This window comes from Falco peregrinus, chromosome 6 (genome assembly GCF_023634155.1).
Source record: "Falco peregrinus isolate bFalPer1 chromosome 6, bFalPer1.pri, whole genome shotgun sequence".
Taxonomy (NCBI): Eukaryota; Metazoa; Chordata; class Aves; order Falconiformes; family Falconidae; genus Falco; species Falco peregrinus.
The window spans coordinates 86,545,525-86,572,689 of NC_073726.1; the positions used below are offsets into that span (position 1 = coordinate 86,545,525).

The following is a 27,165-nucleotide window of genomic DNA, read 5'->3' on the forward strand; positions in this document are numbered from 1 at the left end:
CAGGAGTATTAACTTTTTCTAGCATATATTAAGAATAACTGTACAACGTGAAATTACTGTTGGAATATGTTTTACAGCTAAACTCACTGTGCTTGTATAGTAGGCCATATTTCAACAAAAGGAATCCTAGTTTGCATCTATACAGAATGAATAAGAAAGCATATTTCAATGTAAATTCCAGAAACATGGTTTTCATTTGTTTATGGTGTCCCATTTTGGGAAATGAAACTTCAACAGAAAAAAAAAAAAAAAAAGAGCCCAAACTGTTAAAGACTTAGTTGCAGTAAGACATTTTCATTTCTTTTCCATTACATACAGCTTTGCAATAGATACCTGCCTGAGTTCATTGCCTTTTTCAATCACAGCTACCAACTTTAGCAGGTATTTCCAAGAAGAGGGAAAGTATTGTTAGCTTTAGATTGCTTTGCATTTACATGAGCAGTAGCTTTTTACATGAAATTTTCCAGAGAACTTTGCCTTGTGTGAAGTCAAAACATAGAAATCAGCCTCATACCTCTAACCACAGAGCAGCAAACTAAAGATTATTGTCTTAAAACCCATATGTTTCCCTTCCTGGCTGCAATATCTGCATTAAGACAAATGAAATACTGCTCTGCAGTTCTATAAAGTGCACTTAGTTCTTGCTTTCAACTCTTGTCCTGCTTAATGGTTTTTCCTTCTATAAATTTCACCGATGCCATCATGCTTGACGTATTTGTCAAAGTCTTAGATTTCACAAAGATATCAGGTATATAATTTTTGATCCAATGTTAACTTGCACTGTGGAGTTGGTCCTGTCTAACATGTAGAAATCTTTCTGTTGTCGTCAGGTTGGAGGTCTCAGAGATTCTGTTGAATTGGCCAGGCAGGTTTCTTTTAATAATGGAAGAGAACTGTATATCCCCCTTTGCAGCAACAAGCATGTTAACTGCTGTCTAAAAGTACGGAAGGATTTGCATTGATGTGGCAATAAAAATAGTGTATAAAGTAACCTGAAAGTATAAACATGCAATTCTGTGTAGCTGTACTGTCTGTGGCGATAGTCAAATTTGGTGTGTATAAGAAATTTGTTAAAGGAAGTGACTGTAAACGATAGTTGGCTGGAGAGCAGCCCTGGTTAGCAAGGGGGAGCTATTCTATAGAGCTACACATTTCAAATAGATCATGTGAATCCCACTTGATTAAGTATTTCCACTGTATGTTTTTTGACCTACTCCATGTTGGAAGGCTTACTATTTTTCCTCTCAGATGACAATAGGGAAATTTATGGGGAGATTTGTGGAGAGCGGCATTCATTTGGCACATAGTCTTTAATGAATGCATTGGGCAGAGACCTTTTCTAAGCTGTAGTTTAGAGCCCAGATTCACAAACGTTTGAACTTAATTGCTGCTGGGGATGTTATGTTCCTCCCTCCAGGTTTCAGGAAATAGTTCACAAAACCTCCCAGTCAGAGAGAGGTGTTCCCTTGTTTATAACATGCCAATTAAAGCGCGCTTTTTTTTTTTTTTTTTTTTTGTAATTTCAGCTACATTGTGAATGTAGCAACTGAGCCATGGTGCTTGAGGGACAGGCTGTGGGATGAAAACAGCCTTCTTGAAGCTGAATCAAATCACATAAATATAAGAATATTTTTTTTCTTTGTCATGTGGAATCTTCCCATTAAGGGCTGTAGAAATAAGACAATAATCTCAGTAAGTTTATCCTCAGAGTGATGCTGCAGGGATAGATCTAGTGCTTTAGATTTGATTTGTGTTTTGTAAAATGAAGTCTTTGGAGTATTGTAGCTCCCAAATGCTTATAGTCTTTAAGATGACTATATGTTGGTTTTGAAAGGATTTTTTGGCTTGATGTTCCTTCAGGCTTTACTTTTAGTTTTTAATAAGGAGAGGTAGGTTGCAAAATCAGGATTTTAAATCACTGCTGTAAATCAGTTTCTGGTAATTTTGAGCCAGTTTGTAATGAAGGCAGGAATCAGCACCACAAGGCAGAATAACGGAGTCTTCCTAAAATTCTGTGAACATTTGAATGTGTAGTTTAGGTTAAGAGCCCATCCCAACCTCTCTTATAAGTTGACAACTTCTCTGGAGTTGTCTTCTTAGTGCAACTTCCACTGAATGCCTAGGCTGGGTTTGGTACTTGCACAACTTAACTTTGAATTCTGTGGGGGGAAGCAATGTGGGTCGGGTGTTGCACTCTCTTTTGTAAGCTGTCTCCTCCTGCTCAGCACAGGACATTTAGTTCCCAGGGTTCGTAATGTGATTTAAAAAGGGCTTTCATTTAAAGACATTACATGAAAACAAGATTACAGAAAAGTTAAAATGAGTACCTGAAAGAGAACATCCCAGAGGTGTTTCTCTTTTTGTGTACAGGAGGTGGCTGTTGGACGTCTGGTACACTTTGCTTTTGCTTTAGGCAAAGAAAGTTAGGCAGCTGACCTTACTACTGATGCAATAAGCACTTGTTTTCTAAAACTGAGCTACGGGACCTCCCATTTCCTTCTAGAAACCTTTCAGTTCTGTGATCTTTTTTCAGAGCTCCTATTCATTTTTTTTAATTTCTCTGCTGCTTTCAGCTGTGGAAGTGCTGTAGTTAATGAGAGCTTGGAAGCTCTCTGCAGACAGCAGGTCCTTTCAGAATGGTTCTGTCAAATGCCTGCCTTCCTTCACTTAGCTCCAGTCACCTGAGACAGGTAAGTCAGGAGCTGTACCCTGTGCTGACTAGACCTTGTGATATGGAGGGCAGCCTGCTCCAGGGGCTGACCAGGGTTGGAAAGCTAAGGAAGAACTGACCCTGCGACCTCTCCACGTTGGTCTGCCTTTCTGACACTCAGAAGGGTAAGCAAGGTCTGACTTTTGTGACTAGCTTTCTGACGAAAGCATCTGGTTTTGAGTGAACTTGTTTTGCCCGGTTCTGTTTTCATCTGGGAAAAAAAAAAAAAAACCCAAAAGAAAATCAGGAAAATGCTAAGACTCAAACTGTGGGATGTGCTCTGGTGGTTTACAGCTGTAGCTTCTCTCTATTCCTGTGCTACTGCTGTGACGGCAAAACCTAGTAAGAGTGCCCTGTCACACGTATCTATACATGTGCACCCCTGTCATGGATTATAAAAAGAAATGTGACTGGTCAGGCATGCCTTCATCATTAGAAGTGGCCACTGTGCCACTAAGAATACTTGCACGATACCTTCCCTTCGGGATATTCCTGAATCTTTCTGCTGGGTCTTTAGTGTTCAGAAATCTAATCCAAATGGTGTTGAAAGCATGGCTGTGCATGCAGTTCCTGGCGCTGGTTTCAGAGGAGTAGGGTGGTGCAACAGATCCAAAGCCCAAAGACACCGATGAGAAGGGAGAAGAAAACCATTTCAGAAAGTGTGGCAGAAATAGAGCTGGTTTAGTAGCAGATCAAATTATTCCCAAACAATTTTACAGACATTTAGTCTAGATTATTTTTTTCATGGGGAGGGTATGAGAAGAAGAGGTAGAAGGAAATTTGAAATTTAGAGCAATAGTTTAATTAAAGACATTATTATAGAGAGCTAGTTACAACTCATTTAAAATATATGCGAATGAGATTTTTTTCCTCGTTTTTTTTCTGATGAAAATAACGCTTTTCAGTTTTCTGTGTTTCAGACAGTGCTAACTATGATTGGTGTTTCCACTTAGCTCTCATTAACTTGGCTTTAACTGTTAGGTGGGCAGGATGTAAGAGAACATGGACCCCATTAAGAGAATAAATGGCTATGCAGCAGCTTTGTAGTTAAGAACTTTACGTCGTATTGTATAGGAGCAAATCTTGCCATAGCCATAAATTCGTATTTTCATTAATGAAGTCAGCTAATTACAATGTTAATGCACTGTAGAAGGGATGCTATCTTTTTAGACAAGGTACTTCAAAATGATTTTATTATTATTGTTATAATTATTAAAGAGCCTGCCCCACGCTTCTTTAATTTTCCTTTTCTGGGAAAGTCCTGAAGTGTGATTCTTTGCTTCTCTTCATGAGCACAATGCAATCTCACTTTCCAATAAATATACTTATTTTTTCCTCCTTAGAAAACAATAGTAAAAAGAGCATTGCAGTATTTGTTGGACAGTTCATGTCCTGCCCTACAGTAGTGTCCATGGACTTGGGGCTGTGGGTTTTTTTGTTTGGTTTTAATACAAACAGCACCTGCTGATGCCCTTTGTTTATAAAGGTTTAAAAATATAAAGGAGTCTTTATTGTTTAAAGCTTCAATACTACTGGTTTGAATTGCTTCACTGTAAAGGCTTCTGTGTTTTTGAGAAGGTAAATGACCGAAGTCCTTTGATTGAACAGTGGAAGAACAAGGCATGGATACCTAGGTGGCCTGGGAAGACTTTCTGCAAGCGGCCACCTATTGCTTGGATAGCTATTAGAAGACAGACACGAGGCAGCTGGAGGCTAAGTTGCTCTTTTCAGTATGGATATCCATGGTGGTAACTTCCGTGGTGACGGTAGTCATCTTGGTAACCTTCCTGGTATCCCTGGTGATAGCTATGGTAACCATACCCACCATACTCATCATCTGGGCACTGCATGCCGAGGGATTGTTGAATTGTCATTTCCTGTCGCCGAAGCTGCATGGAATCAATCAGATCATACACGATCGCCATAGACCACATTGGAGAAGGATACCAGGATTTGACGTTTCCGTCTTTCCCAACTAGAAGCATGGAGAAATATTCTGGGCTAATTTGGAAATAATTTCGAATGTCTTTCACCAAATTAGCTGGGATATCTTCTCGGTCTACAGTAGAGCTTCCTAGAAAGTGATCACATGAAAACAGCATTGGTATTTTGTTTAGGCAATGATCATGGTTTGTAGGTAAGCGAGTTAGCAACGTGACATAGGATACAACCCAACAGTTGGCAACATTAAGATTCTTGCCATTTACAAGTTCAGGATTTCCTGGTTCCGAAATGAAACTGCTCCACTGTGAACTAAAGATGTATTTTCAACAGTTTGATTAGGTTTGGTAAACGTGTCTTAGGCTGAAGCTACTAGGGTGGCACACCTTTTTGTCACCCAACACACATGCACTTCTTTGGCTTGTATGCAGCTTGGCTCACTGGTTCACGTAATGCAGAAGGCATATGTGAGAAACAGTCACAGTGAAAGAAATCACAAGAATTGAAGTGTGATAGTGTGAAGAACTGCAGGATGAATTTGCTGGGTCATTTATGGCAGTACAGAGCCTCACTCTTGAACTGTCATGTGAGACATGGGATGTGGTAGGTAGTATGTCTACTATAAAAATACATGTTCTAGCACACATCTGGTGAACTGCAGGCTTATAAATGAGAAGTCAGTGCTGGGTAAATGAGTAGAAACTGTAAGGCAACTAGGATCAGTGAACACCTATACACGCACACACAGGTATACACACATGCATATGCACAGTTGGCTTGGCAGCTGGACTCTTACAAAGTGGCGTCCTGCCTTGCAAACTTGTTGAGGTTCTCTGAAGGAGGTCAGCAAGCAGGTGGCCAAGGGTGGTCTGGCTGGTACAAGCTGCGCGGATTTCCAGAAGGCTTCAAAAGGACCTTTGATAGCTTGGTTGAAAGGTGGGAGTGAATGATGGGTTCCTTGAGTGGAGGGAGGTCGCCAGTGAAGTTTGTGATTGGTAGTGCTGCGACTGGTGCTGTTCAGTGTATTTGTAAATGACGGACATAAGGAATGAGCAGGGAGATGAGGAAGTGTTCTGAGAGTGTGGGGATACTCAGACTAGTAAGGGCAGGGGATGATTGTGAAGCATTGCAGAAAGCCCTTGTAAGACTGTGTGACTGGTTAATAAAATGATGGAAGAAATTATCTTCAGATTGAAGTAAAATGATGCACACGGTGAAAATTTTGCTAACTCCACATAAGAAAGATGGAGTCTGACCGTTATCACTTGGCAGTAAGATCTTAGGGCTATGAAAGAGAGTTTCATGAAAGGCTAGCTCAGTGCTCACTAATGGTCAAAAGCCAAAACAGATGTTATAAACCATGAGGAAAATAATAAAACCCAAAGCAGAGTATTATTACGCCACTATGGAAACCTATTGTTTGTGTGCATCTTGACCACTGCATGGAAGTCTGCTTCTCTCATCTCAAAAGAATATGGCAGCACTGGGGGAAAGAGTCAGAAAGGCAGCAAGGTTGGTCACAGGTTTGGAATAAACTCTGTGAGAAATGACCAAGTGAGCAGAGGCTGCAGTCTGTAAAATAAACGGGTTGGGGGGAGGTCTGCAGGATTGTGACTGTCACTGCAGGGATGGATAGGGATTAAGTCTTTACCTTTTTCCCCACACAAGAGATAAGTGGAATCAAACAAAGCTATAGGGGCCATGTTTGGGACAAATCAAAGGTACCTTGCGGATCTGTAGAGGTTCTCACAGGAGGACACATGCTAGAAGTTTACTTGTCTGATCTCCCGTATTGAATTCACATTAATTGAAAAGAGGTCTGTTGATCGTAACAAATAGGAACTGTAGCCAAGGTCGTGAAGTCCTTCAGTGAAAAGTAAGCAGAGGCTGTAAGAGTTTTGATGGAAGAAGTGCGATACCTGTTTCCTCTGTTGTTATTCTTCCTTAGGCATGGACTTAATGTTTATCTGCGGTAGAAGGATAGGATACTTTCACGTACAGAGCAGTCAGAGTGGCGATGGGACAGATAAGCTCCTGCCTGCCTTTGTGCCTCCACTGATGGAGGCGGTTGTTGGGATTAGGTAGCCGAGGAACTTGTAGCATTTGAAATGTACCCTGACAGGGAGATCTCACAAGAGTAGCTACCTGAAAGTAGCCTGCTGGGATGCAAGTGGAATACTTAAAGGGGGCTTATAAGAAAGATGGAGAAAGCCCTTTTACCAGGGCCCATAGAGACAGGCCAAGGGGTAATGATTTTAAATTGAAAGAGGGTGAATTTAGATTAGATATAAGGATGAGTTTTTTTAGGATGAGGGTGATGCGACACAGGAACAGGTCATGCAGAGAAGTTGTGGATGCCCCATCCCTGGAAGTGTTCAAGTCCAGGCTGCACTGAGCAGCCTGATCAAGTGAAAGATGTCTCTGGCCCATGGAAGGGGAGCTGGACTTGATGAACTTCAAAAGGTCCTTTCCAGCTCAAACCATTCCATGAACATGAATCAGGGACCCATATAAGAGAACCTGCTGAGTCTGTGTTCCGTTAGCCCTGCAGACGCGGACTCCTGAGCGTGTAAAAGGCTCAGACATCCCTTTGTCCTTGACAGCATGGCAGGCAGAGGAGTGTACCTGGGACTGTGGGAGATAAAGACACGAGATGACTTCCAGATGATATTCGGGCTTTTCTGTCCGGAAGAAGCTATATAATATTTATCATAGGAACATCAAGAAAGCTTTTTGCATCCTGTTTCTTAAAAGAAACAAAACCAAAGAGAAAAACACAGTTATACTCAGCCCTCTAAAGAAATTACAGCAAAGAAACAGCACTATGTAATGCCCTTCATGCGAAGTACTGAAGAAACTGGGAACAGTCACTCACCATTAATTGGATACAACTCTAAGACGCCTCCAATATCTTCTCCAAGTCCTAGCAATTTGAGGATAGTTATATGTCGCAGACCTGTGGAGGAAATGAAGGAGAGTTTGAGTCAGACCAGACCTTTCTGCTTGTTCTTGGGCAGATTTTAATCAGCCAGGTCTATGCATGCTAAATTAGGGCCCAGTCTCAGCCAGCCCTCTAGGAGGAAGAGTCACTGGTTTCTGTGGAGGCTTACATCACCTGTCCCAAACATGGGGATAAGCTAGTGTGTCAAGTAAACGTGGCATCAGTTGCATAAAAGCTGTTGCTAGTGTCCCAGGGATGACAGCACTTGGTGTGGTTCTGTAGCATAGGGATACAAGCGTCAGACACAGCAGTAAATTGCAGAGGCCATTCCCCAAATGCAGAATGTTTCTGCACTGCTTTGTTCACCAGTAAAGTTTTTACTTGTCATACACAGAGCAAAGAAGTATTTAGAGGTCATATAACCTATCACAGTTAAACTCCAAATGACTGTGGGGAATAGCTTGTGACAGGCGTTTGCTTCTTTCATTCGTTCTGGGCAGGGGCTTGAACTGTTGCCTCTGCTTTGGAGGCTGTCAAACCTTAGGGGCTGTCAAAACTGTTTGTGTAACATGAGTTCATGTTATCTACAAAATCTTTGATGTAACTCTTTTTACAGCTTGGGGGTAAGATGCCTGGAAACATATCACTTAGTTAAAACACTCATTGAGAACAGATGCTTTAGGAACTCACTGGATCTCCTTCAAGCTGTCCCTAACCAAGGGTGGAGACAATGAACTGTTTTGGTTACATTCAGTTCTACAGAAAGCAATTTACAGTGGTCCGTGTCAGCTTACTTTGGTAGTTACCAAAGGAGATGACGCTGATGCTTGGAATGAAAGTCAAGTGATTATGAATAAACAGTGATACTGTGCAAATCTCCCTTCAGGCATAACTGAAATGTATTGAAATAGCAGCTTTCGAATGGGACCTGTTTCATTCTGTTGCAGGAGTCTAGTCCCTGTATGGTATTTGCATTGCTCAGAAGCTAAGTTAAGGAGTAAGTCTCTCTGGGCTTTGTAATGGAAAGAGCAAAGTGTTTCTGGATCTTGCTCTTAATTGCCTCCTGGACGAGCCCATCTCTCTCCACTGACTATGTAGCTGGATCTTAAGTACCTAGTGAGGGGGATGGGAGGGCCCTTATTGGATTAAAGCAGCTTCCATTAATATTTTTACAGGTATTGGCAATGAAGCAAGAAGGAAAAGAAAAAATTACCAATGCCCCATGCATCTCCTTGATACCTGGCCCATTTCTGAGCTGGGTCTTAGAGGACCTGCCCTTCCCAAAGCACTGTACTGGTGTCATTAATTTGTGCAGTAAGAAAAAAAACCCCGATTTATATCCTGAAGTACAAGCCCGAAGAGAAGCTTTAGAGGCTTCTCTGCCTTACACAAATGATTGCAGGGAACACATTGTTTAGCTGTCTTAGCTGTCAGGGTGTGCTGTACTACCTGCTTAGCACAATCTTTTCCATTTGGGTTTGGAGTAGCTACAGCAAACTTTTCAGTTGTCAGACTTCTCAGACTGTCTGGGTTCAGACTTGAGCAAAGGAATCTATCGCATCACCAGGAAGGATGTGGGTTTGAGGAGCAAGAGTATAATTTCTTTTGGCTCACCAAAATTGCAGGCTTGTCCACTGAGAGCAGCAAGCTGCTGGGAATAAGCCCAGTCCTCATCACTGGGAGCAGATATCACCACCAGCCGCCTTCTCCATCGGAACCTGAAAAGAGAAGAGAGTGCGACAGGGCATGGTCGTGACACATAACTCGAGCCGTCTCAGCGCTTTTGTTTTCTGTAGGCTGAGATATGTCATACCTCTCACAACCTCTAAGTAACAGCTTGATGGGAGATCTTCCCAGTTCTATCCATCACTGGGAGAGGATAAAGCTTGTTTTGAATTTTACGACTCCAAAATGCTCAAAGAAACATCTGCAGTTTTGCTGCTTCACCTAACCAACACTGCAAAGCTTGTGATCTTTGCTGAAAGCCTCCTTCAGTAGTTACAGCAACACTGAGAAGTGTATGTTCAAGAGAAGAAAGATTCCTGTAGAATTCCTCACTAGACATTTAGCTTTTACGTCATTCACCGCTGTTGGAACTACACAGTTATTTTGCAGTCCAAGGGCTGTCTGAGAATTAGGGTGTATCTTCATTTCAGACATAACTCATATTTCTGTGTAAATACTCACTGACCTCTTTTTCTTCTGTACCACACTTGCTCGAAATACCTTTAACACGGTTTTAAATCTGAGCTTGTTTGTTAAGTACGTGGCTGTGTGAGCCTGTGCCTATTTAAGGCACGCGTGGGGCAATAAGATAAACCTTGGATATTTCTTTAATATGGGATGCCCCATCTAACCAGACTTTTGCACAAGGAGCACCTTCCATTGTTCTTTCAAGGAAAGGCAATGCCATAAACTTTTAAAAACTCTGACTATAGAGGGGTTTAATACTCTCCAAACAACCTCTTTTTTTGAATAGATACTTCTTCACTAAACCTAAATAAATCAGATTTATAGGAATTTGCAAAGCTGCAGGGATATTTTTATAGCAGGAAATGATCTTTTAAATGGATGCAGATGTTACTCCGTTATAATAATAGCCTTCCTTTCTGCAGCACCATGTGAAGATCTCAAAATAAAGGCTAATGCAATGGGTCAGTTCTGTTCCACTTGAGGGAAGCAGAAAATATGGCGGGACTTGCTCAAAGTCATAGAAGAAGTTGCTGGAAGAGCAGGGGATGCTGATGTCTTTGTCTTGTTGACTGACTGATACTGTGTGGGTTTTTATCATTCAAAAAGTGAATCCTTGAAAAGCAAGGATTTGGAGGACTCTAATTTTAATCTGGGCCAGGAGAAACAGCAAAGAGTCCTGGGCATGTATATACAGTTATGTGAATAGGAATGCGAAGCATTAAGCATCACATACATGATGTGAAGAAAAAGGGAAATCTTGTGGTGTTATACTGCAAAATGGGGAAAAAATAATCTTTGTGATATTTTGCACAGCAAAAGCCCCTGGCTACCTGTAAACAGTGACTGAAAATGTCATTTGGGTGAATTGGATCATACTTTGTCTAGGGCATAAATCAGGATGGAATCTTATCTGTGAGCTGCTTTAAGCTACTTTTAATTGCTTTCTGGGTTGTTTTTTTTTTTTAGCATCTCCTTTAGAGATGCACAGAGCTGAAAAGGGTTGAAAGCCACTCAAGCTGTTTATCCCCCTGCCCCAGGCAATCCCTGTACTTGGTGTCCTTGTCTGGGGCTATGTCTTACTGAGAAATTAATTCACTCTTTCACAGCGGTTCGTTCACCATCACTAATGTACAGATTTATGCCTTATTTCTGACACCAGAAGCCACAGGCCAATACTTCTGTCCTGGCAAACTTGCCAGACCCTTCCCCCTGTGTGCATCCTTTCTTCCTCTTCTACCTATTTTGCATCCCATTTTTGTTTGTGAGCCCAGGGAGCAGCACAGCCAGTGTCTTAGTGTTACAGGGAGACTCCCCACCCCACCCCCCGCCCCCCCCGCCCCAAAACTCAAGGATACTCCTGATACATATGGCTTTTAAGCATCACCCAAGCCAGCTCTGGCTCTCATGGTCCTCTTTCATTCAGCCATGCTTGTTAAGAACAATATTTGCCTTATTATTATTGACCTCCCCAATGAGCAAAACACCAGGAAGATGATGCCAGGACTCTTGTTCAGCTGGGAAGGTAATCTTGGACAAAGCTGGAATGAATTTTGCTGGGAATCTGCTCTGTTAATGTGGCTAGTGTAGTCCACCCAACATTTAAAGCCTGATGCTTCTTTCACAGACAGCAAATGCGTTCTGTGCAGTGGCAGTTCTGTTTATAGATGCAACATTCTGCATTTTTCCTGCCTGTTTTTCTAAAGTATGTTTGTTACTAGGGCTGTTCTTAAGCAAAGAAGGATCTGGGGCCTGTCATTTCCCAGCATACAAGCTCTTTCTTGTGTTGGTCAGCAGTTTCCAAACTGTGGTTGTTCTTGGTGGTCTTGAGGATGAATCAGTGAGACCTAAACAGGAGGTGCTGGGGTGGGTGGGGTGGATCTTGTTAAAGGTTCTCTTTCTGTTGAAGTGGCCATCGAATTTTAAAATGTTTATGAATCAACAACCTATTCATTCACCTGTTGCTCCTTTCCTCCTCAAGTCATAATCCATCATGCCACCTCCATTATTTTTATAGCCATCAGGCATTAACAATGTGTTCCCATGGATTCTGGCAGTAGGTGAGGAGGATGCGGTAGTAACAGGTAAAGCCTAGAGTAATGGGGTAGCCTTAATTTCATGTAGATTATCCTGTGACAGAGAGGGCTCTAGCTGCACAGCTCTTCTTTGGATCTGAATTCCCACAGTCCAGACATGTTTATTGCCTGGAATTTAGGTCTTGCAGGTAGAGCAGTAATGTGGCATATAGAGACTGTATAAACAGACCTGTATTTCTGCAGAAGGTCTCCCAAACATTTTGCAAGAGACATCTGCAAGACCTTTAATAATATGCATGACTAATACTGGCAAAGATCAACTGTTATCTCAAGCAGGATAAGAAGGAAGTTACAGAGAATTAATTACTGATTCGATCTATGTGGAAGGGATTAGAATGGGATTAATGAGATTGTGATGGTTGATGATTGAAACACATAAACACTGTGCTTCGTGCATTCAAAACACTGAGCTAACATCTGTGAATTAATCCTTATTTGTTCTTCTAATGCAAATTAGCATTATTATCTCCATGGTCATGGGGGGGGGGGGGAACTGAGGTACGGAAAGTCAGTGTCCAAAGAATGTGCAGTCAGGAAACACAACATGCGTCCTGACTTCCAGTGCTCTGTACAAGGGTGTATTCAGCTAGGGCTACATCTCTGTATTTGCTTAACACTGTAAATAAAAAAATCACAGAAATAGTAGGATGGGTATTTTTCCAGTAAGAATAATTATTAGAACTAGCAGCAGAGAGGAACAGAAGGTAATACCTGGATAAGAAGCTCTCAAGGGATTGCTTCTTATCTTCTTTGCAGACAATGCCCTCTTTTTTCTGCCTTTCCATGTCTTTAATTCGTGACTGGAAGGTGTCGATCAAATCAAACACAGACTTCATTGCTATGGGTACTTCATAGTATTGCTGTTAAGAAAAAAGAACAGATGGATAAAAGGTTGCACGTGCTAGCAGTCTTCCTGCATGTATCACAGCACTGTAGGTTATACAGAGATTCAAGTATTCCTGTTTTCACACAGGTTACAAGGTCTAGAACAGATTAGAAAGCGTGGGAAATATTACTGGGTTTGCAGTCAAACTGCTTTTTGGAAGTGGCATGTTTTCATTATTTGCCTAATGTGACAAGGCCAGGCCATTGCAGGCAACAAATTGTCATTATATTCTTTTGTAAGGCCATTCAGGTTGAGTATTGTCCATAGCAATGTGCTCCCATCCCACTGAGCAGCCAAACTGTGTGTTTTAGAATGCCAGGCACTACAATAAACCCCCAACAAGTGGGGAGTCCTGTTCCTATGGTGTCAGCTCACCATTCCAGCAGAAACCACAATTCCTGAAATCTCCTAACTGCAGAAAATTAAGGTAGCTACCTAATTCCTGAAAATTGCCCTTACTATCCTTTTCTTGTCCTCCAGCAATGACCAAGTCCTGCATCAGTCTCTTACGTGCTTCACATGCAAGCCTGTAGTGTAATTTCCTAAAGTTTTTCTCTTTTTTCATATTTTCCCAATGCCTTTTCTTTCAGAGAGTCGAAACCCTCACCTTGACTTTCATGTCAGTGTCCGTCAGCACCATGAAGAAGTCATTGTAGGTCATTCCGTACTCTTTCCTCAACTCACTGATGAGCTGCTGGTCCACAAGATCTTCATCCTCTATCACTTTCATGGGCTTTTCGTTATCTTAATGTGAGACAAAGGAATAGTCATGGAATCACACAGCACTCTGCCTTTAATTTCACCTTGAAAGAAAGGGGGAAATTAATTTCCCAGAAGCCCTTTTCCTGCTGCATAGGCAAGATATTAAAAAGCATCAGTATGGCACTATGGCTTCTAACTGTCCAGTTTTCAATCCCAGTATTTTCTGAAAATCAGCCTATCCTAGGGCACGCGTCCTTTAGTATTCAACATTTCTACTTGCTTTTGAAAAATCTTGGTTGCCTTGCTCTTTCCTGGAAAGATCTGTTAGATTTTTCCAATATGCTTATACATGTACATGCATGTACTAATCATTTCACCAGCTCCTGAAATGCAGCCACTTCAGGAATAGAAAATAGAAACTGTTAAACAATTTAGGACAGGAGCTGGAAAGCACCATATCCAAATAAAACAGCATGGAGAATTTGGGTCAGTACAGCATAGCTAGAACAGCTTGAGGTTGGCCAGGACACTACCGTTAACATTGCCAGTCTTAAAAAATTACATGGGAGGTTTAGTGACTACAAGAAACCAGGAACTGTGTCATGAGTACTGCAGTCCTAGCTCTTCAGCTCTCTCTGTAGCCTGCTGTGGCACTTCTCTTCCATCTGCTTGTTGATGCTCTTTTCCCATTCTAGCACACTGACAGGAAAATAATTAATTTTGAGAAGGATTTGTACCTGCTCTCTGCTGTACCCTAAGAAAACATTCAGAAACAGTTGAGGAGAAAAAGACCTCTAAAGACAGAGATTTGAAGCATGTACAAGCCAAGCCTGTGGAGATGCTGAGGTTCCTTACTTCCCCTGGATCCAGGGTGTGTTAGGGCCAAATCCTGAAAGCATCCATGTCATCAGCTCAGCCTCAGCTGTAGCATCCAGCACTGCGCTATACAGCTGCAACGATGCTGGAACAGGCATCCGTATGCATGCGAGCCTGGAAAGCTAAAGACAGGCTGAATCACACAGAAAGTGAAATGTCACCTGGGCACCAAAGAGCTCTCTGCAAATGTTACTTGCTTATGCCCTATGACACCACTATAAATATTTATATCCTCACTTAGAAATCCCAGCCACGGCCCAAGTGACCTGCCTGCAATCAAACAGACACGGCAGCTGATCAAGAGCTAGAATCCAGAGGTACAGCTTTCCAGTCCCCTGCTCCACCGTTATTCCTCAGCAAATAGAGATGAGTTTAATTGATCCAAGTTGAGCACACAGCAACAGAAAAGGTTTGATTCATTATGCTATAAGACATTTTAAATAATTTTCTAAATATCCATACTATTTAAGGACCAGACTGATCTGATTCAAATTTTGCAGTAGATCCAATCTGTATAATAGATTGTATGAAACTTCTGAGTTAAAACTTTGGGAAGATGTCTGAATCAGAAGCTGAGCGTTACGTTTCAAACCCTGGATCCACTTCTTACAGAAAACAGCCAACCAACCAACCAACCAGAAAATGTTATAATTTAGTCAAGCTATAGAGGTAATTTACATGATTTTACATGGTTATGTGTACCACAGTTGAAAGTCTTGTAAAGAATTATAGGCAATGTTATAAATTCTCCGTTGGTTGGGTTGCTGGAGGGGCTAATTGGTTATTCACTTCATAAAACATATGTAAATCATGTATCAGTGCTTCATAAGTGAGATTTCTATGTCACTAATGGCAAGCGTGACCATTAAAACACAGACCAAAAATTCATACTTCTGCCTGCAAACAATACCCTACAAAAGGAAAGACTATCTCATTGGCCTATACGGAGGTAGAATAATGCAAAAGATGCTACTGTGAAATGTGATGGAAAACAGCTGTATGGTGCGGTACCTCAGACCAACCGACCCATGGCTCTCCTGCTTTCAAAACATGTAAAGAAGAAAGTTAAATTACAAGAATGATACAGAAAAATGTTTCAGGGGAGGAAAAAAAAAAAAAAGCCACAAAGGCCAACCTGCCTTTCAAACTTGGAAGTGATTCCTAGGGAGAAAAAAAAAAAGAAGCTAATCTAATCACCTCTTTCCAATTCAGTACTCATCCCTGACCTCCACCTCATAAAGGACATCTGGGATCAGCACGAAGAACGATGGGAGCTGAGACTGTCTGCTGCTACCTGCAAAGTCCTCGCTCTCTTTGCTCTTTCTAAAAAGGTCACTGAAAGAGTGTGGAAGCTTTTCTCCATGCATCTTTAGCAGCTAGACAGGCTGGGGAGGTGAGTTACTCTTTAGAAATAATTCAAATCAGGTTGCAAAGAAGTTCAGCATCTTCTTGTAGCAGTCCAGTGGCCTACTAGCCTAGGTGTTGGCTGTGATTGTAAGGCAGGCGGCGTGGGGCTGGTGTTCCGCTGACTAAAGCCCTGTTCCCATGAGCTGGGGAAAACGGACCCCATGGCTAACTCAGGGTGAAGAGAAGACCTCTGCAGTGACACTTGGCTTTTGTGTCGTTTCACTGGGAAACTGGGAAATGCTTCTTGGTTTCGGTATGATCTTGACCAAACGGTGTTAATGAGCTCTCTTTCACTCCCTACTTCTAAATGTGTGAAATTTCAAGAGAAAAGTCTTTTCTGTGGACTTTTCTGTTGTTGTCATTTGTATTTCAGTCCCGGGATGCAGCACTACAAGGGGACCTCATCATGCTGAGTGCTAAGGCTTCTTGGTACAGCACAAATATTGTGAACAAAATGTTTCTTAGGAGCTTTTGCTGCCTCTGCTGCTGAGTGAGAATGAGCCGTGAAGAGGCCCTGCGAGCAGGAAGGGTTGGAGAGAAGGGGAGGTAGAATAGAAGGATGTCTGTATTATTCAAAATTTTTAAAAAAGCTCAGGATTTGGTGTTTTTGGCAAAAATGTAAGGTGAACTTAATGTAAAGCTTAACTAACACCCTTCAAAGTCTCCTGCTTTTCTTCAACAAGTTAATTCCTGCTGTGAGAATTCAGCTGTTACATACACTTGTGTGGTTTGGGGAAAGTTTGGGTGTAAATTAAGTTTGGAACAGGCTGAAAGAGTATGGTCTATGTCAGAGTCAATGCCTGTTTATTAGCCAGACCGGAGCTAAATATAGTCCTAAACTGTCCACTGACAGGCAGATAGATCTAGGTACACAAAAAGTGACCTTGAGTAACCTTGGCATGATGTGGAAAATCCTGCACCGCTCCAGATTTGTCAGGGAGGTGCACAAATGGACAGTCTGGCAGGGTTTGTGACTCACTGTCATTCGGGGACACGAGGCTCCTGGTCCCCCCTAGGTGCTGTCCCTCTGAGCGTAGCACAACTGGAAGCCGGACAGAAAGCTGTGATGTTCTGGCCTGTTGTATGCCAGACCTGAAATACCCTGGAGGTGGTGGGATCCTCAGCTTTCTGTTCCATCACACATCTCTTCTCAAGGTCTGGTAAAGCCAGATAAACTTCCAGAGGAAAGATGCCGTGGACTTATAAGCAAAACTAGCAGCTTTTATACTATTTCTTTGCCTTTGTCCAGCACAGCGTTGGCTGTGCTGTTCACCTGTAGACACAGCCAGCAGTGAGTTTGTTTATGTGATTCAAAAGTGCTTTGCTGGACTGGGACCTGAAGTCTTTGTCCAAACCCTACCGTGACAAAAGGAAAGCTTCTCACTGGCTTTGCTGGGTGCTTCCCCAGGACCTGAACAGTGATACCAGTTGTTTCAAAGCTGCCTAAGAGAGATGGATGCCCGTCACCCATCTACATGGGAACGCTGTATGTAAAGAAGGTGGTACTAAATATGGGTGAATGCGCTACTTTGCAAGTCCTGCGTAATCTGCTTTATAGTGCCTCCAAAATCTCTGTCTTCAATAAGATAAACCTCTTTACAGGAGTCAGCAATAAGCAGTCGCACTGACGGGCATCTTGCTTTACAAGTACTGAGAGGGGATGACTTCAAATGGTAAACCTCTTAATATCGGGTACGCTGGTGTAAATTTGTAAGGTTGTCTGTAGCTAGAGGCTATTGTTGAAATCTTCTGAATTAATATGTTTACCATTACGGAGGGAAAAATAGGTCTGGACCTCCCCTTACTAGTGGAGGAGAATATTCACTACGTGAACATACCAAAATCAGCTCTTAAAGCTTAGGAAAGTAGATCCTGGGAAGGAAAGGAACTCACAGCAAGGGGCCTAACTAGCATGCTTCTCTCTGTCCTGGGTTTAGCCATTGAATCCCCTGAAAGATGAAGATTTTTCCATGACCTTATGAGGAGTGCGAAGGCTTGAGGAAATGTTATATGGCAGAGTGGGGAGATAATGGTGTTGAACTTCAAAGTAGGATTAACTTGGGCCAAGTTTTGAATATAATCTCATACAGTTCCCTTCAGAGTTTCCAGCCCCCTGTCTCCTCCCCTCCATGACAACAGCCGGTTTCTTTAAACAGTGTTTAAATTGTGCTAGCCAATATCTAGCCATCCATGGCTGATGCCTTGCAAAAACCAAGGGGGGGGGGGGGGGGGGGGCATTGTGTTAGGGCAGCCATTTAGTTAGACAGCCAAGTTGGTATTCAAAATATTGGTAGAGCTGAGCCTAATTTCCTTTTTCTGCCCCATGCCCTCATCGCATTTTTTCTGCCTTTTCACTGTTTCACTGTTTTGCTGGCTTCAAGAATTCCCACAAAGAAAGCTGAAGGTGCTCAAGTTACAGCACTGGAAACCTAAACATGGAAAATAACAGAGACACTTCTGTAAATACAAAAGTTAGTAGCATGGAAGGAGGAGGAATGGGTTCAAAAGTGCAACTGGACCACTACAAATAATCTCGCTTAGATCTTGACCCAAGTTGGGGAGATTTCTCCCTTTGCTGTTTGTATTGTGCCCATGAGATGGAAAAAGATTATTAAAAAAAAAAAAAAAAAAAGAACCTAGCTGGAAGTGGTCAATTTTCATGCTGCTGTTGTTCATGGTGCCAAAAATTGTAATGACTGATATCTTCCTCGTTGCCATCTTGCAGAAGCTCTCCAGATATTCGTCTCGCTGCTGTACATACATGGTGTTGTCCGCCTTGGGGGTTGTGATCAGCTGGTTGGTGGCAGAGACAAAAGAGCTTGTTTAGTGTAAAGAATGAAGCAGATGAGTATTTTACTGAAGGAGAACTAGTCACTGCCTGTGAACTGGGCTTTCTTTTCCATAGAGCTGTTGACAGCTCTGTAGCCTTATTCTATTAATCTGTGTTTGGAGTGTACCTTTAGGCCCAGGTCTGACCCAAAGGTATCCAACCAGCCACAGGAAAACCTTTGGAAGCACAGCCAGCTGGTGGCACCGGCTCCTCCGCTGCCTCTCCATAGTGCTGGTAGAAGAAATGGCACTAGGTTTTACGGAAAACCATGTACTTTCCTATTATCCCTTGCCCTGCCAGTCCCACCAGATCTCCCTCACAGCCTCCAGCGGTGCTATGAATCTAGGAATCCCCCTACTCACTCATGGTGGAAGCACTGGGAACATAGCAGCAGCTCTGGCCTCATCCCATGGTCCAGGCAGGGCTCCCGGTGGCTTTTTAACTGTCATGGGGTGAGTACAGCCGGGGCTACCTGAATACTTATGTAACTGATGGGCATATTGCTATGAATTGCTAAGGCCACTGTGACCCCATCTGAAAGCTGCTGATTTAGCTTTTCTTTGTTCTAAGCCCCTTTGATGTCTTATGGGACTTCTGTTTGCTGGGAAGGCACGGCTATGGGGGAAGAGCAGGAGGAGGAACAATTACATCAACAAAAGTATAAAAACCTCTACAGAGTACTTATTTCAAAGCCTCCTAACAATTGCAAAGATTTAACTTTTAAAAAGTTTAAGGCACACAGCTTAGGTCCTCCATTAGCAAATATTCCAGGGAAGGTGTGTGTGTAACCACATGCAGTGGTCCCATGCAGCAGTTCCCAGCAGAAGGTGGAGAAGAATGCCGCAGCTCTAGTGATGTAATCATTCTAACTGGCAGCACTGAACTGCAATCAAGCACCTGCCACCGATCCCCCAAGATCCCCCAAGCAGCAAAAAAAGATTTGTAAACTGGATCCAAATTTTATGGCTTAAGGTCATAAACAATCACCGGAATCCTTTAGTTGCAAACTTATGCTTTATTCTGGAACAAGTGTGATCATCTAGCTGCCGCCTTATGTTTGTATGACCCGGAGGCTAATTTTTATGATATACCCCTTATAAATCCCATTCATCAATGTACTGAAATGTAAGAGGCATTTCTGGGCTTGTGAGATCTGACTCTCATTTATGCAGAGGCCCCCTGGCATGACTACAGTGGTGGGACATGCAGGTGAATGAGAGTCGGACACAAAGAGGATTTGATTTCTGGGCCGTAACATGTAACACATTGCTTTTAAATTGCATAGAAATGCTTCAAATGAAAAAAGGATCATGACAAGGATTTGAGGACTGAGATCAAAACCAGACCATTGGTTTGTATTGTCCTCCTAGTTTCGGAGGCCATAAACAGGAACGCACAGTCGAGTCTGAATTTGATCCACTTCATCAAACCTTATAGAACATTTAAGAGGCAAAGCAAGCTTCAGAGCTCTGTGCCAGGACTGTTTTAATCCAGGCAGTATAGACATTGTATCTGTCTGTATTCGCATGCACGTGTGTGTATGTACACGTGCATATATGTGCACGTGGGTTATATATGAACTGTCAATCAGCATTTCATCACCACAGAGAAATGAACAAAAACCCCAAACTCACTAAACTAAGGTTCCTCACCATTAGTGAGACAGCAATAAAAGCCCCCTATACAGAGGTGAGGCTGAAAGCCCATGCATTTTTTTTTTTTTTTTGGTTTCTGGAGTTAGTTCCTCCATTTCTCATTAATTGAATTTAACCCAGAACAGCCTTCAGAATTCTGGATGATTGAAATTCACACTGAAATCAGCAATCTGAAATCCTGAATGATATGTAGGACTTAGAAACCCCATGTCCCTCTCAAAAGACTTTTGGGAGAGGACTGGAACCATGTCCTTGGGAGCCAGTCTATTAAAGCGGCTGAAGGACGAAGAATAGCAAAGCTGTGTGGAGTAACTAGGGTCGCGCCGCTTCTGCAGCAGTGTGGGCTAATTCTCTAGGGTGGGAGTTTGAAGACTCATGAATGACCGAGTTCGTCTAGCTGGAAGGACTGACCCTAAGGGAACTGAACAGTTTGATAGGAAGGGATGCAAATAGGCACATGTGTGGATATAAAGAAGCTTGAGAAGTTCTTTGTTTTCCACATGTACCATGCGGGGCAAAGAGTAGAGTTCAGCCACCACTTTTACTGATGAGCAAATCAAATCTATTCTCCAAGAAACTTCAGAGCAAGCAGGCTGATGATAGTATTAGATACCGGAAAAGCGCAGCATGGCATAATCATTTGCCTTCAGTGAGTTTTGGCCTGAAAACCTGGGATTGTGTAACTCTTTTTTTTCTTGGAGATCCAGCTGAGAAGTGGCCTAGTATCAGAAGGTTCAAATTTCAGGCCATCCTTAAAGTTGCCACGACTGTGTTGGTGTAACGAATTAGCAGCCTGACATCTGTGAGCTTTGCTTTGGACACTTTTTGTAGCTTTATTTTTATTTGTCCTGATGCTACACATATGCTTGGAAGCCACAACGTTGAGATGTATGACCGAATTTCAAAGATCCCAAATTTCTGTACAGTTTCTCTCTCAGACCTTTGATTTGTCTAAGTATTAGTTAACAAGTAACTAATAGGTGTTATTTGCAAAATTCAGTCAAGTTCAGATTTTTCAAATATCTGGCTTTTCTCCACTTCAACATGTTGGCGAACACAAGTCTGCTAGCTCTGCAAAGCCCCTACAGCTGGAAGAATGGGGAGGGGGAGAAGAAAGGTGCCTTCTGCTCAGGTCTGTGAATCATCAGCAGAGTGATTAATTAAATTCTAATGATTAAAATCTTAGCTTGGCATCTTAGCTACCCGATTTGGAATATGGGGCATGAAAGTCAAAGCTATGTTTGTGACACTGACTGTTGGACAATAACTGTGAAACAAGCCAGCTTGCAGTGGAATAATTGCAAGAAACCAGCTCCCACAATTATATTTTTAAAGAACTGTTTTTCAAAGTGTACCTTTCAGGGTATGTGCCATCTGCCAGAAAAAACATTTGTACTACAGCTAAAACTGTTTCCTGTCCCAGGTGAAGTGGTTTTTTTAGATAAGTAGTTGGAAAAACATACAACACTATTAAACCCTGAGACAAGTAACTCCAGACCATGCTGAGTTTCTCAGGCTTGAAAACTTACCATAGTGTAATAGTTTAATAAAAACAGCAGGAGAAAAAAACAAACCAAAATAAAAGTTTGCACAGGATCTCTGAAGATGCCTAGGAGATTTGAATGCCAAATTCCCATCAGAAAGGATAGCAAATGTAACAACCCTACCTCAGGGCATCTGGTCTTATGTGCCTTTGTGCACATCCTCAGTCGGACATGCCCTCGTACTGCCAAGCCACCTGGCTTGCTCCCAGTTTGAGGACACCAGCACCAATATAAAACAGGTGTGCCAGCTGGCAGGATGTGCTGGGCATCAACATGTGGTAACATTGGCAAGTACCCCAAAGCGATGAATGGATGTAAGCCACATTGGAACCTCATTTTGCCAATCATTACTATACAGATCCTGGCATCTACATATCCCCTGGCAAAAAAAAAAATAATCTGACGGCTATATGGTGGCTCGTGGAAGTGACTGGGAAGAGGTTGTAGCCTAATTTCTGGCTGATTGATGTGCATACTGAATGTAAGATTTCCAACACAAGGCTGCAAAACCTTCCCTGTTGTAAGTGATTGTTTGGGTCTAGAATTTTTACCTCTTAAACAGAAGCACCAAAAAAGAATAACACAAAGCCACCGTAAACTTTCTGTTCCACATATTCCTACTAGGAGGGAGATATGACTTCATTTAGGTAATAAGATTCAGATGAATGAGTTACTTACAATGAGCCGCCTTTTGCCTTCAAAATAGTCCAGGAGGTCAGTCACCAATTTCCTCGGAGGCTGTAGGAAAGGCTTCTTGTTGGGCTTGGGGAAATCCTCATTCTCAGTCCTACTCCCCTTCTTGTTCTTCTTGCTACGGTCTTTGTCCTGCTTGCCCTTTTTCTCAGCTTTGTCCTTCTTGGACTGCTTCTCACTCTTCTGAAGCTTTTCAGGTCTGTCCTTCTTCTTCTTCTTCTCAGGTTTATCCATTCGCTCATGCTTCTTTGATTCTTTTCCTTTCTTTGGGGGAATATTTACTGCTGCAAACTCTTCCTCTAAATGGGAGCTAGCAGGCTTGCTTGGGTCGTATTTATCTTCATATTCATTGCTCATTATCTTTTCTTGGGCCTTCTTTTTTGGTGGTTTATTCTTAGTTGGTTTGTGTTGCCCTGGTGTGACATTCAGGTCCCTATGGTTATAGTCCTTCCTGTCTGTTCGGTTATCTTTAAATCTACCCACATTTGCCTTTGTGTAGTGCACTGAGGGAGCTGTCGGGACTTCTGTGAAGCTGTCATAGCGGGCAGCTTTGCTTGGTTTCCGTGTGGCCGCCGGGTGTTTCTCTGAGTGGCTGCGCTGCCGGTCCCTGCGGTTTGCCTTCCACACAGGAGAATAGAAGTCCTCAGAGGCTGTGACTCGTGGCGTGGTGGCATCGGGGGCTACTGGCAGCCTGTGGTACTCTGTGGTGGAATGTGACTTGGTGGTCCAGGTCCTCTGCGTGGTGGGGAGGGGTGTAGTTGTCGTCATAGAACGGCTTGCTGTGGTCACCGCGCGGGTTGTGGCACGCGTGGTTGTGGTGGTGGGAGGGAGGGTAGTGGTCCTTACTGTAGGCAGGGGAGTAGCCACGGTGGTTGTCATTGGTTTTCTCACTGTTTTGGTCCTCGTTGGCTGATTATTGTTCTTCCTTGGCTCATCTTTCCTTGCTGACACCTGGACGTGGCCACCACCACCAGGGGTAGGCTGGATGCTGCCCCCGTTGTTGCCTTCCTCAACCACTTGTCCCTCCACCCCAGCTGCTTTGCAAGTCTGGATGAAGCCCTTCTGCCTCATCTTCTCAATTTTTCTGATGGGGCTCTGATCAATGACTTCATACATGGCTTCTAGCCTGACTGGGTAAGGGTACCTTTCCTCCACCTGCAGAGTTTTCTTCAACAGCACCATGCCAAATTTCCCCTTCTCCAGTTTCAGAAAGCTCATGAGCTTAGGGATGAGAGCAGGATCTAATGGCTGCTCCAGGATTTTTCCTTCATTGGTTATCCTTCTGACTTTTCCCCCTTCCTCCCCTTCTTCATGGAACAACACGATCTGCTGGATGTGCCTCTCAGCCAGTTCGCAGTAAACATCATTTTTCAGCAGGCTCATCATGAGCCGGTAGTAGCCCTCAGAGGCGTGGGGTGCAGAAATGACCCACACCCGATTTTTCCCAGCAAAGCTGGCCAGGACATTGGGGGAACTTGACCCTGAAGGGAAACGTACCGCTCGTGACTGCGAGGCAGAGGATATCCCTTCATCCTTAATCATCTCGGACTTGGTGTATTTGGCTGCAGCTGTGAGTCTCTGTACCCATCTCGTTCTGGTCCCCATGCCCCTGGCCTGGGAACGCGCTTCCCCTTGCAGGAGATTGGCAGGTGTCTTTGGAGGTGCTGAAGAATACCTCTTGGTGACAGGGTGTTGGGGATTTGGGCTCGAACTCCTCAGGGATGCTCCAGACCTTCTCAGGAGGCTGCTTGGAGTCCTGTAAGCCGGGGGCACTTTCCTAACTCCGTGGCTCCCTCTCCCTGCTAGCCTCCCTGTCGTCTCAGAGCCACACACTAGCCACGCTGCCCACAGCAGGGCTAAGCTGAGAGCTGGCCTCCAGTTCATTGTGCAATCCGCTTGAGGGAAAGAGGAGGAAAAGTAGGATGTTAACAGTATAATAATACCTTGCACAAGCGATAATAAAAGGCAAAGCACAGGCTGGCTAGTGTTTGTGATTTAAAAGTGCTGATTACACCTGATTCCTGCCCTGGTGGCTTGGTATGGTTTACAGTTATTTTTGGAAAGGCACAAAATGGATCATTTAATGCAAAAATGAGATCATCCATCTGTAACATGGCTCTGTCTATCCAAAAGGACACAGTGATCTGCATCCTTCTCTCTCTGTCTCTCTCACGCTCTCACATACACACATGCAAACATGCACAGGGAAAGGGTCCAGTATGCAGAACAGAAAGCCAAGAACTGGACTTGAGACTTACACTCTCAGGGAAGTTCTCCTTCCAGAGATGAGGTTTCACGTCTTTTTCCTTTAAAAGGAGACCAATGCCATACAGCTTTGCTGCTGCCCGGTGATTTATCTTTACGCAGCCCAACAGGTCCCAGAGCCTGTCCGTCTGCCCGTGTAACTTTTAACTTTCTTTTTTCTTCACCTTCTTGACAAGCGTGATGAGGTTAGCGGAAATTTCCTTTGGGATCTCTGCTTCTCCATTTACCTGCAGGTCTGGCTTTTTACTGTACTGGTTACCCACACAGGCACGGATTTCATTTAAGAAAAGGGAACTCCCAGCTGCTCCAAGTCTCTCTCTTTTAAACTTCCCAAGCCTCCTTTTCACTCCTTGCTTCCTCCGTCCCTTTTAGCTCCTTTGTTTCCAGGGACGAAAGCATTAATATATTTTCCAGGCTGAAGAAAAACACAGGAATGTGATGCTGGGGGAGAAAAAAAAAAAAAAAAAAAAAAAAAAGAAGGACGTTTCCCTTTCCCCTTTCACCACACTTCAACAAAAGCAAATTGTAAACGATTCGTCTTTTCTTCTTTCCTTTCGTGGCTGGCCACGGCCCCAGAAGTGTCAGGGTAACCCCAGCCCTGCTCCGAACCAGCCTCAGACAACGGTGGCCACTGGAAATGGGGGAAACTTCGCTCAGGATTTAACAGCTCAGCAGAACCCGCCTCCTCCCCACTCAACAGGACAGGGGAGGGAGGAGGAGGAGGAAGGCTCTGGGGGCTGAAACGCTGCACAGCATCACAGAGCACTTCAGAGAGGGTGACTCCAGCCTTAACTCTTTCCTTCACACGTCCCAGCTCCCTGGCGCTCCCCAAGCTCCTCGTTCTCTTTCCTCCCGTTGAACAGACGCCGCCTGGCTGAAAAGCAGTCCTGTGCAAAGTGGGTTTCCCCATCGGTGTCAGTAACAGCTCCAGTATTTCAGAGTTATTGGGTTTTAACCCCATTATTTCTGCCTCCCGTTTGCCCTTTCCTTGTTTGTTTTTCTTTCTGGGAGTTCTCCAGAGAAATCCAATTTCTCTTCACTTTCCAACCAATTTCTTTGGCAGGTCTTCATGTATGTCGGTATAGTGTTTTCTGCAAACATCATATGGGCATGGCTGTTTGTTAATTTGCACTTTTTAAAGAGATCACAATGTTTACGTTGTTATTGTACTAAAATTAGAATCGCATGTATTTCCCTTGAATGTGCACTAGCAGTGAAAAAAAAAAAAAGAAAAAAGGTGCAAAAATCCCTACGGAGACATAGGTAAGGACAAGGTCACGTCCTTTGCTCTCCCTTCATGGTGTAAATGACACCATTCTATTGAGCTGATGTAAACGGGCACAGCTATGCTGCCAGCACCTGGTCTTTAGCCAATTCACACCGCCTTCAGTGTGTCATGCGCCTTCAGTGTAAAACACCACTTCATTGTAGGTGATGGATAACACTCATAAACATCCAAGACCTTAATATTACTCTTACTATTTTCCAATATTTCACTTATTTACAAAGATGCTGTTACGTTTCTGTGATAACACACTGGATTTGACCTCAGTTGTCTTGGGGGGGAGGGGAGGTTTACTTTCTATTTCCCTTGAAGTTAATGTTTCAAGGATAAAAAGCTTTCTTTTCTTTCTCTCTTTCCTCATTTGCTTCATTTTTACTTTAAGTTGTCCAATGCACTGATAAACATTAATAGTGGTTTTGTTAATATGTGTCCGCAGTTTGCAATTCTGTGGCTGGTGGTTTGCCCTGGAGGTAGGGGAGGATGCTGAATGCCTGTGCTCACATGAACGTGAGTGCAAAAATGCTCAGCTTCTCCCAGAATATCACATCCTGCATCCGCTGGGAGGTAGGAGGACTGTACCTCACAAGGATCACAAAACTGGAGTTCTGCGGAGCAAGGGTGGGTAACATTTTCCACTTAAATTAGTGGCCGGTCTGCTAGTTTATTAATCTTGAGAAGAAAAAAAAAGTCTCTAAACATTACACTGTTTCACTGTGACATTTTAAAGAAACTATAATTCAAATTGAGGTTTTCATTTCAATGTTTCCTCCAGCTTTATTACAAAGTTCAAAAAAGAAGTGAGCCTACAAAGCTGAAGCCAAGTATTTAATTTGGGGTAAATTACTTAAAAAAAACCCAAAACCCCAAAAAACCCACAACCAACAAACAACCAACAAAAAGCTAAATTACCTCCATTTTCTTGGGTTTTGTGATAATTTGAAACCACAGAGGCAAAACATCACTTATCTGCATGAATGAAGCCAAGGAAAACACACTCAGCACATGACAGCAAAGGAACAGATTTCCGTATTTGTTCTCCTGCCTATCCCATCCAATTACAGATAAGCTAAAGAATTTCTGTGAGGACTTTGCTTTGCTCTCCCAACCTGATTAAAAAACTAGCATGCTACAGAATCCGTCTTAA

General features: G+C 43.0%; 1 protein-coding gene and 1 long non-coding RNA gene across 2 annotated transcripts in view; one reads left to right on the top strand and one right to left on the bottom strand.

The window, feature by feature from the left end:
• Positions 1-274: 274 nt before the first annotated feature.
• Positions 275-25,468, bottom strand: CCDC80 (coiled-coil domain containing 80). Its single transcript, XM_055807213.1, has 8 exons — positions 24,730-25,468; positions 22,457-24,366; positions 18,386-18,542; positions 13,372-13,508; positions 12,590-12,738; positions 9,207-9,310; positions 7,527-7,607; positions 275-4,784 (listed from the first exon to the last, which is right to left on the bottom strand). Exons 2-8 carry the CDS (start codon positions 24,353-24,355, stop codon positions 4,438-4,440), a joined length of 2,874 nt encoding a protein of 957 aa, XP_055663188.1. The 5' UTR covers positions 24,356-24,366; positions 24,730-25,468; the 3' UTR covers positions 275-4,437.
• LOC129784664 (uncharacterized) overlaps positions 2,601-27,165 on the top strand; it is a 132,973-nt gene continuing 108,408 nt past the window's right edge. Inside the window, exon 1 of the long non-coding RNA XR_008747676.1 lies at positions 2,601-2,690. This is a non-coding gene — a long non-coding RNA (uncharacterized LOC129784664). The remainder of the gene's footprint in view (positions 2,691-27,165) is intronic.